The sequence below is a fragment of the Bos mutus genome, chromosome 21 (genome assembly GCF_027580195.1).
Source record: "Bos mutus isolate GX-2022 chromosome 21, NWIPB_WYAK_1.1, whole genome shotgun sequence".
NCBI lineage: Eukaryota > Metazoa > Chordata > Mammalia > Artiodactyla > Bovidae > Bos > Bos mutus.
The window spans coordinates 23763895-23776717 of NC_091637.1; the positions used below are offsets into that span (position 1 = coordinate 23763895).

Genomic DNA, 12823 nt, shown 5'->3' on the forward strand with positions numbered 1-12823 from the left:
TTCACACCAGCCTATGGGGTAAGTATCATGTTTATTCCACTTCACAAACTAGGAGACTGATGTAGAGAAAGGTTTAGACACCACATGTTCTTAGCAACTAGACAATACCGCATCTCACGTCATTCACACTCCAAAATAAAGCAAAAATCACATGAATATTCCAAATGAAATGGAGAATTCAAAGAGAGATTATGCTTGTGCAGTGGCAGCCGGTCACTCACTCTGACTCAGGAAGGCACCAAGAAGGCTCCTGCAGTGGAGGCGGGTGGGGTTGTTGGAAGCATTTGAGCTGCTGGGCTCTCAGGTATTAATGGCTCAGCGGGGACTTCCTGTCTCATGTCTCTTGTCACACTCTTGACTCTGGAGTCAGCCTCCAGGGACTGCTCACACCAAGGAGGAGGCCCGGGATGAGCCTTTCTCTCCCACAAGTGCCAGGGAACATCAGATGAGCCCCCTCAAGGAACAGTTGGGAGAACATCAGGGAACTGGTGAAAAGCAGAAGGCAAAGCATCACCAGTTCCCTGATGGAAGTTCCCCTTCCTGCTCACCCTGGTGGGTTGAGTCGTCAGACCTGTGAGTGCCGTTAAGGCACTGTCAGTTAGTGTTACCCATCCAAGCTCTGTCTGCTCGCCGCACAGCAGGCCAATGATCAGGAGACCAGGTGTTGAGACAAGGAATAGTGACTTTATTCAGAAAGCCAGGCATCCGAGAAGATGGAGGACTAAAGTTCTAGAGTACCATCTTATGGGGTCTGGACGCCAGTCTCTTTTATAGAACAGAGAGAGGGAAGAGGTGAGGAAGTAAAGTAAAAAGGCCATGGGTCTTGCAGAATATCTCCTGGCTTGGCCAGCGCTGGGGAGCTAGGAGAAGATGTATTAATTTCTTCAGGGGTCAGGGTGTCTCCCTGGGAGCTGAACAAAGGTACTTTAGTTTAACATCAGGCAGAGGGGCAGGGTTCCCTGAGGCAGGCCATTATGTGTGCTTACAGCCACAGACAGCATCCTTTTAGTGATGAGAGTACCAAAAGCAACAGGAAGCAAAGCTTAAAAGAAATAGATCCAACATGGAGTCAGGCATGCTCTTTCCTGTTACATTAGGATAGCAAACTGCCCAAGTCTGGGAGGGTGGGCTGAACCTCACAGGTCCTGTCCCCAGATTCACCATCTAATCACCCCCAGAGAGCTCTCCTCCATCACTCTGCTGCTGCTGCTGCTGCTAAGTCACTTCAGTCGTGTCTGACTCTGTGTGACCCGTAGATGGCAGCCCACCAGGCTCCACCATCCCTGGGATTCTCCAGGCAAGAATACTGGAGTGGGTTGCCATTGCCTTCTCCCTTCCATCACTCTACCCAAGTATAAATACAGAGCCATCCTTCAGTCTCTGTACCTACTCCCCCCTGCCACCCACTCCCCTCTCTCCTGAAACCTGCCACAGTGTTTAAACAAGACATTGCCAAAGACATGGAGGTGGGGAAGATTGGGGAATGGTAAGAACAGAAGGGAATGAACCCCCTAAAAGCTATATCTGTCTGATCAGGCTACAGGGTGGGACTGCAGAACCAATCTCTCTCTGGTGGGTGGGGGAGGGGAGGTGGGGTGGGTGGGATTCAGACCCCTCACTGCCTAGCTCCTGGACTCTCCCCTCATGAAAACCCCCACCACCTGGGGACAAAGGCAATGCCTTTCAATTTAGAGAAGTCTAAGAAACCAAATTCTATTTCCTCCCTAAAATCCATTCTCTTGCATTCCCAGTCTCCCTTATCCGTCTAGTTTCCTAACCATGCTCCCAGCATTGCCTACTGACCACAACCAGACAAACACAACAATGCAACATTTGTATCAGAGATATATAGAGAGGTAGAGAAAGAAATGGAAACCCACTCCTGTATTCCTGTCTGGGAAATCCCATGGACAGAGGAGCCTGGTGGGCTACAGTCCATGGGGTCACAAAGAGTCGGTCACGACTTAGTGGCTAAACAACAACAACATACAGAGAGGACCAGGAAGTTCCTACCAGTGATGCTGCTCTTGGGGTATGTGTGGATTTTACCCTAAGAAGTGACATCACGTCAGGGCTTTGGCCTGAATTTGTTCCTGATAACAGAATTACTGTTTCTGGTTGCGGGTCTTGTAGATGGGCTTGGGAAGCATGCTCAAGACTGTGTTGGAGGCTTGGTGAACAGGAGCCCTTGGAGATAAATCCTAGAGAAGTTATAGTTGACTGCAGAAGGCACGGAGGATCCAATGGGGAAACATTAGGTGAGCATGGTGTCTTCCAGGTGCGAGATTGCCTGGGGAGTGCTTTCACAGGAAAGACCTGGAAGGGAGCAAGGGACACAAATAGGGGTGGGTGGAGAGCAGAGACAGCCTGTGCACAAGGGTACGTGTAGATAGACACACAGACAGGCTCATAGACTGAGAGTCATGCCCTCATGGTAGTTTGAGTCACTTATGGAGCAGTTCTGGGTTTCCTTTGGCCAGTCGTCTTGCTTTGCCTGGTTCTAAGTCTGTATATAGTACATCTCAGGACCCTCCCAGGTTGACCCACTCTCTTAACCAAGATGGATTCTAGTGAAGAGGCCTATGGGTGGGTTGACATCAGCTACTATAGGGTGGTGCCCCCTCCCTTTTTCACCTTTGAGCAGCCTTTCTGCACATGTGTAGTTGGGAAGGTTTCCTAGACCTTGAGAATGAGGAATATGTGGTCTTTTATCTCTTATCTGGGCAGGACTCATGCTCCTCTCTCCCTCCTGCTATTCTGGGGCATCTGTCCACCAGGGAGGAACTCCAGCAGCTCAGCCTAGGGCCCATCTCTCTCCTGCCTCACTCTCATAAGCTAAAGAGGATGCTTCAGAGAAGGTCCTGGCTTTAAGCCCCTGACTGCCACACTCACATAAATGCGAGATGGGTGTATGTTCCCATGACGAGGGTTTGGACAGAGCATCTGCCCCAACAGCATCTAGCACACCTGGCTTCTCAGGTGTTCCCCACCCCACATGGAAAACAAGCTCAGCTAGAGGTGGTAGTTTCCTGTATATCCAGAGCCCGTCTTTGGAACACACATTTGCTTCATAAAAAGTGTTCAAGTCTCCTGCCTCATAAGCAGGAAAAAAAAAAAAAAGCCCTTGGGAAGAGGTGTGACAAGAGCGAAGGCTCTACTTGGCGAGGGGCTCTGTGCACACTGGCACACCCTCGTTCTTGGTTTCTGCTCTTGTCCTGCACCTAGAGATCCATGATTTCAGGACTTCTTAGAGGTACTAGATCCATCGTGTCAAGGCAGGAGGCTTGGGCTTTCATACTGCTATAGCACTGGAGGTCTGAGCCAGTCAGAATCTCTGTCAGGAGAGTGAGGTGGTGTTGGACAGACTTTCTAGAAAGCTCCAAACCTTTGGGATTGGGCAGAGGAGAGCTTTAGTCCCCCAAAGTGTTGCAAAGGAATGGAGTTGGATTTTGGTGACCCGTCTCAGGGCCAGCAAACTCTCCAGGCCCCAGACCCAAAGCTAACTTCATGTGGCCTCTAGGCTAGGAAGGGGTTGACCTGACTGTTTTACCTGCATCTCATACTCTGATTGTGTGTGTAAGTGTGTGTTTGATGCTCAGTCATGTCCAAGTCTTCACGACCCCATGAACTATAGCCCACCAGGCTCCTCTGTCCATGGGGTTTCCCAGGCAGGAATACTGGAGTAGGTTGCCATTTCCTTCTCCAGGGGATCTTCCTGACCCAGGGATCAAACCCTCCTCTCCTGAATTGCAGGTGGATTCTTTACCACTGAGCCAGGGGAAAGCCCATAAGCTTATTGAAAGTGAAAGTGAAGTCGTGCCCGACTCTTTGAGACCCCATGGATAGTAGCCTGCACCAAGCTCCTCCGTCCATGGGATTTTCAAGGCAAGAGTACTGGAGTGGGTTGCCATTTCCTTCTCCAGGGAATCTTCCCAATCCAGGGATTGAACCCAGGTCTCTCACATTGTAGACAGACGCTTTACCATCTGAGCCACCCTTATTGCATACAAGCAAATACTTAGGCCTCATTCAAGACCATGGCTTCTTTCTTTGCACATAATTCTAACAGGTTTGTTCATCTAGTTTTCAAGACTAAATTAGAGGCTCTGAGTTAGAAAGGGACAGAATCCCTACTCAGAAAAGGGATACTGGCAGCCTAAAGGTGCTACAGAAAAACTGTAAAAGGCAAAAGAAGTAAAAGACACCATAAGTCTGGTACAGTTTTGTTCACACTGGTAGGGCCTGAGAGGATCACAGGGTCACTGCAAGGGCTTTGTTCATGCTCGTGAACCCAGGTTATCTACAAATGCACTTGTTCATCACATTAAGTTTATGATGTATGGAAGTACAGGCTACATTTCAGAAAAATAGTCACTCATCAAAGGGCTAAACTGTAAGAAAAAGAAAACAAAGGCAGGCACCAACTATTCCTTTAACAAGTCACCTTTAACTTCCTGAAAATTTCACACCTGTTGTGAACAGTCCTGTAGTGAACATTGGGGTACATGTGTCTTTTTCGATTATGGTTCTCTCAGAGTATATGTCCAGTAGTGGGACTGTAACAAAGGTCCATCTAGTCAAGGCTATGGTTTTTCCAGTGGTCATGTATGCATGTGAGAGTTGGGCTATAAAGAAAGCTGAGCGCCGAAGAATTGATGCTTTTGAACTGTGGTGTTGGAGAAGACTCTTGAGAGTCCCTGGGACTGCAAGGAGATCAAACCAGTCCATCCTAAAGGAAATCAGTCCTGAATATTCATTGGAAGGACTGATGTTGAAGCTGAAACTCCAATACTTTAGCCACCTGATGCAAAGAGCTGACTCATTTGAAAAGACCCTGATGCTGGGAAAGATTGAGGGCAGGAGTAGAAGGGGACGACAGAGGATGAGATGGTTGGATGGCATCACCAACTCGATGCACATGGGTTTGGATGGACTCCTGGAGTTGGTGATGGACAGGGAGGCCTGGCGTACTGTGGTTCATGGGGTCACAAAGAGTTGGACATGACTGAGCAACTGAACTGAACTGAACTGATGGTACTTTTATTCCTAGTTTGTTAAGGAATCTTCGAACTGTTCTACATAGTGGCTGTAGCAATTTACATAACATGTGTAAAATAGATAACTAGTGGGTGGGGCAGCAGGAAGCTGCTATATAGCACAGGGAGCCCAGCCTGGTGCTCTGTAACGCTTCACCTTAGAGGGTGGGAGGCTCAAGAGGGAGGGCAACCCACTCCAGTACTCTTGCCTGGAAAATCCCATGGACGGAGGGGCCTGGTAGGCTGCAGTCCATGGGGTCGCTAAGAGTCGGACACGACTGAGCGACTTCACTTTCACTTTTCACTTTCATGCATTGGAGAAGGAAATGGCAACCCACTCCAGTGTTCTGGCCTGGAGAATCCCAGGGACGGAGAGCCTGGTGGGCTGCCGTCTACGGGGTCGCACAGAGTCTGATACGACTGAAGCGACTTAGCAGCAGCATGTATATATATATATCATCACCCCCAGGTGGCGCTAGTGGCAAAAATAACAACAATAACAACAAAAACCCGCCTGCCTATGCAGGACACACAGGAGACATAGGTTCTACCCCTAGGTCGGGAAGATTCCCTGGAGGCAGGCGCATGGCAACCCACTCCAGTATTCTTGCCTAGAGAATTCCATGGACAGAGGAGCCTGGCAGGCAACAGTCCACAGGGTCGCAAAGAGTCGGACACGACTCAGCGACTAACACTTTCTTACTTACATATATATACATATATAAATATGTGTGTGTATATATATATGCATGCTAAGTTGCTTCAGTCGTGTCCGACTCTTTGCAACCCCATGGACTGCAGCCCACCAGGCTCCTCTGTCCATGAAATTTTCCAGGCTAAGTGTATATATATATATATCTATATATAACTGATTCACATTGATGTATGGCAGAGACCATGACAACACTGTAAAGCAATTATCCTTCAATAAAAAAAGTTCACACCTAGCACATCATCTCTGACAATTCCAGGAGACCAGGCTTTTTTTCCAGAATTGATTCATTTGAGCAAAAAGAACAGAGTACAAAGTACTCTGTACACTTAACTGTTTAAAAATGTGATACCAGTTTTCTTACAAGTTGTCAAGAAGAGTTGTGCCCCAAAGCATTTTCTCCCATGCTGCACTGCACATCACTCACCCCGCACTGCAGAATGAGACCCGCCTGTTTAGTCTGCTTCCTTACATGTTCCTTACTCTGTCCGCTTGGCAATATTTGGGTTGGAAACACCACAAAGAAATACTTGAAAAGTCTTTTTTCAAATATAAGTTCAATAAAAACATTTCTATGTATTACATTTTGCAAAACACACTTAACTTCAGGAGAGTTTAGATAGCCAATTAAGCATTTTTATCCCTTCTTTACCATGGCTTGGGCAAAAATCTTCTATGGATGAGTATGAAGAACTAAATTCCTTCAGATGCAACCATTTATATCTGGTCAGTTTTAGGCTTAAAGAACAATTCAGTTCAATGTAGCAAAATGCAATATTTATATTTTTTGCAATATATATTAAATTTTTGCCAGGTATGTCTAGGTCCTGGGAATACAATGGCATGGTAAGATACAGCCCTGCCTGGAGGAGTAAATGAGATACAGTGTGATAAATGATTTCAGAGATATAAGCACAAGGAGCTAGAAAAGTTTTGCATAGGATGGCAACTAATTCAATCATGGGGCTTTTAAAGATGTCTTAGGAGAAGTGATATTTCAGCTATGAACTAAACTTGCTTTTTTTTTTTTTAAGAATCTCCATACTGTTTTCTATAGTGGTTGCACCAGCTTACATTCCCACCAACAATATAGGAGGGTTTCTTTTTTTCCCCCACACCCTGTCCAGCATTTGTTATTTGTAGAGGTGGCTCAGATGGAAAAGAATCTGCCTACAATGCAGAACAGGGTTTGATCCCTGGATCAGGAAAATCCCCTGAAGAAGGAAATGGCTATCCACCCCAGTATTCCTGCCTGGGATATCCCATGGACTGAGGAATCTGGTGGGCTATAGTCCATGGGATCTCAGAGTCGGACACGATTAAGTGATTAACGCTTTCAAACTTTCATTCTGCCTGGTGTGAGGTGGTACCTCATTGTAGTTTCAGTTTGCATTTCTCTGATAATTAGCAATGTTGAGCATCTTTTCATGTGCCTGTTGGCCATCTGTGTGTCTTCTGTAGAGAAATGTCTATTTAGATCTTCTGCCCATTTTTCCATAGGATTGTTTGGTTTTTTGTTGTTGATTTGTGTGAGCTGTTTGTTTATTTTGGAAATTAAGTCCTTGTCGGTCCCATCATTTGTAAATGTTTTCTCCTAGTCTGTAGATTGTCTTTTCTCTTTGTTTATGGTTTTCTTTGCTGTGCAAAAGCTTGTAAGTTTGATTAGGTCCCATTTGTTTACTTTTGTTTTTATTTCTGTTGCCTTGGGAGACTGATATTGGTATGATTTATGTCAAAGAATGTTTTGTCTGGCTGTATTTTTAATAATTCAAGCAAGAGCTCACGATGGCCTAAGCTGGTACAAGTGGTAGTGAAAACAGAAGAAAATAGAAAGATTTGAGACAGTTGTTAAAGAATTTTTAAGACTTGGTGAATTACTTAAAAGAGTAGAGAGAGACAGTCAAGGTTGATACCCTGATTCCTGCATGGGCCATGGGTGATGGCAGTGTCATTTGCGGAGTTGGAAGTGTAAGAGGAAGAGGAGTGTATTGGGTGGAAAGAGAGAGAGTGAGAGATGATGACTTAACTTGGAACATTCTGAGCTGGAAATCCCTCTGGGTCTAGAATCAGGATGACAACCTGAGCTGGAGATTTAGCTTCATGACTCATCAGCATGTGGTTGATACTTGAAGCCATGGAAGTAGACAGTGTGGATGAAAACAGCCAGCTCATCCACCATCTATCCATACATCCATTCATCAGAAAAGGAATTTCTGTGTATTCTCCAGTGTGCATGCAGTATACGTGTGAAAGTTTGAAAGTTTAGTCTCTCAGTTGTGTCCGACTCTTTGCGACCCCATGGGCTGCAGCCCACCAGGCTCCTCTGTCCATGGGATTTTCCAGGCAAGAGTACTGGAGTGGGTTGCCATTTCCTTCTCCAGAGGATCTTCTGACCCAGGAATCAAACCCAGGTCTCCCACATTATAGGCAGACACTTTACTGTCTGAGCCACCAGGGAAGTCCCTATATGTATAATTTCTCCTAAACAGTGAAAATATCACACGTTTCTTTTTCAAAAAAAAAAAAAAAAAAAACCACCACTGAGGAGCCATCATCGTGAGGCACTTTTGATTTCTGTCTTCACCACTTGCTCATAGGGTTGAGTGGCTCTGGCCAAAAGGATGTTTCCTCAGCTCTGTTCTTTTGCTCTTTTATTGTGAACTTCAATCTGAAAGACACACCCACCCCTGAATCCTCCACGGCGAAGTCTGACATTCAATCCTAGCCTGGGGCTCTGGTTTAGCATCAAAGCGTGAGTGGGTCTTATTCAGCCTTTCCCAAGAAATTGCTAAACGCTGTTTCATTAAATGTGTGCCAGAGAAGTATATTTTTCTTATTGTTTTTTAAAAACCAGGAAAGAACCAAAAAAAACTGTGAAACAAGTATCCCCAAATTTATGTATGGTGTCAGGAAGATTGAGAACAAAATGACTAGTGTTCTACAAGCATAAACAAGAAAAATGGAAAAGAATTTTTTCTTTAAAAAAGGAAGTCCCTAGGTATACCTACGGCTAATTCATGTTGATGTACAGCAGAAAACAAAGCAATATTATAACGCAATTATCCTTCAATTAAAAATAAATAATTTTTTTAAAAACCCTGATATTGCTATGAACTGTCAGATCAGGTAGAGACTTCAGATCAAAGATGATTTGAACTCAAATGTTGTATACAAACTACCCATTCCCCACTGAAACCACTAAATGGATACTATATCAAATTCTCTATGAGTGCTGGAAGCTGAGGAAGGGAATTGCCCCCATAACTGCGACTCACAGGGTTGATGCGATACACCAGTAGCCATTGCTCTGATGACAGTGGCCCTTGTGACAGAGGAAGAGAGCTGTGCGCTGTGAATGTCATCTTATGACACTGCCAGGAAGCTAAGGCAACTATGGTTATCCTGTGGGAGAGTCAACATCACCTGTTCTTTTCTAATTTATTTTTATTTATTTATTTTTGACTGTGCCGCACAGCATGCAGGATCTTAGTTCCCCGACCAGGGATCACACCCACGCCCCTACAATGGAAGCATGGATTCCCAACCACAGGACCGCCAGGGTTAGTCCCAACATCACCTGATTCTGGCCTGTGAGCTCACAGGGATGGTCCCTCGGAGGGGCATCTCCCTGTGTGGTATGCCCCTGGGCTGCCTCCTGGAGTGTATGCAAACCACAGACCGTGGTTTTCACAATGATCAGTTTAAGGTGACCAAAGTGTGTCACCCTTCTGGTGAAGGTTCTGAGGAGTTACAGGAGCCTTTGAAGAGCAATCATCTTCTGAGTTGCATCTAGATGCACTGGGAGAGTCAAGAGGCAGAGGTGGTGACAGCTGAGAGCAACACAGCCTCGTGTCCTCCCGTTATGGGTGCTCAGTTATTACCATGCCTGTGGCATCACATGGACAGTTATTAATATGTACATAAGGATTGAATAGGCTTCCCAGGTGGCACTAGCAGTAAAGAACCCACCTGCCAATGCAGGACAGCATCACAACCCACTCCAGTTTTCTTGCCTGGAGAATCCCATGAACAGAGGAGCCTGGCATGCTATAGTCCATGGGGTCACAAAGAGCTGGACACGACTGAGTGACTGACACAATGCTGCATCAGTTTCCTAGGGCTGTCCTAACAAATGACTGTGGCTAGGTGACTCAAAACAACAGAAACTAATTAGCCCACTCTTCTGGAGGCCAGATGTCCAAAGTCAATGTGTCAGCAAGTCCGTGCAGCACCTGAAGGTTCTGAGGAGAATCCTTTCTCGCCTCTTCCTTGGCTTCTGGGAGCACCACTCCAATCTTTGTCTTCACATGCTCCGCCTGTGGCCTGCTCCCCTATGTCTGGTTCTGTGACAAATCCCCCTCTCCTTTCTCTTTGGATACCAGTCACTGGGTTCAGCGCATGTGTTTGGTCACTCAGTCATGTCTGACTCTTGCGACCCCAAGGACTGCAGCCCACCAGGCTCCTCTGTCCATGGGATTTTCCAGGTGAGAATACTAGAATGGGTTGCCATTTCCTCTTCCAGGAGATCTTTCCGACCCAGGGATTGAGCCCGTATCTCCTGTGTCTCCTGCATTGCAGGTGGCTTCCTTACTCGTTGAGCCATTGGAGAAGCCCCAATGGATTCAGGGCCCACCCTAAATCCAGGATGATCTCACCTTAAGACCTTTAACTTGACTCCATCTGCAAAGACCTTATTTCTGAACTCACATTTTCAGGTACTGGAGATGATGACTCAGACATTTCTTTTTGGAGGCCGTTAATCAACCCACTCCAGCCACCAATACTAAAGATTACCCTACATTCTGTGTCCCACTCGAAAGGATGCCCAAGAAGTTGTCCAACATAGCTTATCAGAGGTTCTAAGACTGAGACCAAACGACATTAAGGCACTCTAATAATAACATACTAATATAAATGTAGACACAGAACATAGAAAGAATTCTCACAGGCCAATAATAAACAATTGAAAATGGTCAAAAGATTTGAAGAGGCACTCACGAAAGCTACACATATGCCCAATGAGCATATGAAAAGATGCTCCACATCATCACTCATCATCCGAGATTGGTCCATGGGAGGCACAAAGGGGCTCAGAATTACAGGACTGTGAATTAAATAAGAGGCTTTCTACACCAAGTCCCCTACATACAAATGAGATCCATTCCAAGACTGCGTCCGTAAGTCCAGTTTGCTCATCAATCCAACAAAGTTAGCCTGGGTACCCAACTAACACAATAGGCTATATAGTACTGCAGTGTCATAGGTTTATAATACTTTTCACACAAATATTACATTAAAAAAAAACAAAAAATAAACATTTTTATTCTTACAGTACAGTACCTTGAAAAGTACAGTAGTGCCAGCTACCTCACCGCAGCTTTTACACGGTATAGGGGAGTGCAGGTTCAATTCCAGGTCAGGAAGCTAAGAACCCACATGCCTTGCAGCCAAAGAATCAAAACAAAATGGAAGCAATAGTAACAAATTCAATACGGACTTTAAAAATGGTCCAGATTTTTAAAAAATTAAGAAAGCAAACAACAACAACAAAAGAATATCTAGTAGCTATTTATATTTAGAGTTGTGGTGGGTTAGTGTCTGCTTCCTTACCTTCGTGCACAGGTCTGGAGGTTGGCTAGAGTCACTTAGTTCTGGCCCATGCATCTCCCTGCAGTCAGCTAGCTTGGGCATGTTCTCGTGATGGAGATGCACAGGTGCAGAGTACAGGTGGAAAGACTTGAGTATTTTTCAAGTCCCCATTGGTATCCAGCCTGCTACCATCCCACAGGCCAAACAAGTCACCAGCCTGCACCCCAGGTCAGGGTGGTCACAGGAGGAATTCGCAGCTGTACGACTGCATTTCGGAATCGATTCAACATTAAGAATGACCAAGGCCTTTTGCCAACACAGTGCGTCATGTTTATTGGGTGATTCACAGGTCAGGAAAACACACGAAGGGGAAAGACCGGAGGCCATCAGTCATGTCAGGAAACAAACTATTTAGCAATTCTTAGCTTCAAGTGTTGTCTTCCATCACAGCTTGAGGAAGATGGGCCAGTCCCTGACAGAGCGGTAGCGGGTGCTGTTTATTTTTAGCAACAAGAAGCACATACATTTATTTAACCAGTGACTTTTAGGACAATCAGCAAAAGAAGAAAACTGTATTTCCATGGAGCCAAGACAAGAAAATCATTTATACAAATTAAACTGATACAAAATACATTATAAAGAGAACCACACATACAAAACTCATTAAGTTGGTCAAAGAGCAAGAATGCCACAGAACAACCACGCTGAGAATACTGGTGTGAATTCATTTCGGTTATGAAACTTATGTCCGAGAGAGTGTGAGTTATCACATTTACTGAGGTAAAGGCACAATCACTTCCACATAGTTAATGGGGAAGAAGCCAGATTCCCCATGCAGAATTCCTTCATACCAGTTTTCATCTATTTGATTGGTTAATGTAATGATGTCCCCTTCTTTAAATCCTAGTTCTCCTTGGTTTTCAGGCTCAAAGTCATAGAGACCACGACAGCAGGGCTGGTCCATGGGAACGTTAGAACCTGTCCGCATCGTGTGGAGACAAAAAGCAAATGGTTAACATGACGGAGCATCCGTGGGGTGCTGCAGAGACCAGGAACAGCAGGCCCCTGCCTGCCTTTCCAGGACAAGGCTGGCTCGGCACCCACTGTGGGCCCTGCACTTGTGGCCTCTGCCCTCCTCAGCTCTGCCTCCTCCCCTAGCTGACCTCCTGAGCGCATGGCTTTTCTCATCAGTTCTCCTAGCCAGAAAAATTCAGGCCCAGCCCCTGTTCTTTAAGCAGCTGTTCAGCTCTGCCTGAAGCCCAAGGGAGGTGCAGAATTTTACAAGGCCTAACCCCTGCCCTCAGGGAGCTCATAGTTCCTTTCTGGAGAGTGGACAACACATGAGAAACATCTGAAGAACAAAGATGAGGGACTTCCCTGGTGGTCCAGCGGTTCAGACTCCATGCTTCCAACGCAGGGGACGCGGGTTCAATCCCGGATCAGGGAACTAAGATCCCCGCGTGCCACACAGTGTGGCCAAAAAATA

General features: G+C 45.8%; 1 protein-coding gene across 10 annotated transcripts in view; it reads right to left on the reverse strand.

Moving 5' to 3' along the window:
* Window positions 1-679: 679 nt before the first annotated feature.
* SH3GL3 (SH3 domain containing GRB2 like 3, endophilin A3) overlaps window positions 680-12823 on the reverse strand; it is a 118370-nt gene continuing 106226 nt past the window's right edge. For 2 of the 10 annotated variants that reach the window (XM_070358398.1, XM_070358393.1), the window contains one exon: window positions 680-2316. In XM_070358398.1, coding sequence (XP_070214499.1) covers window positions 2304-2316 — 13 coding nt within the window. In that variant the 3' untranslated portion in view covers window positions 680-2303. Of the gene's footprint in view, window positions 2317-11174; window positions 12316-12823 lie in introns of those variants that run through there. The other 8 variants (XM_070358389.1, XM_070358387.1, XM_070358397.1 and 5 more) reach the window with 6 other exon arrangements.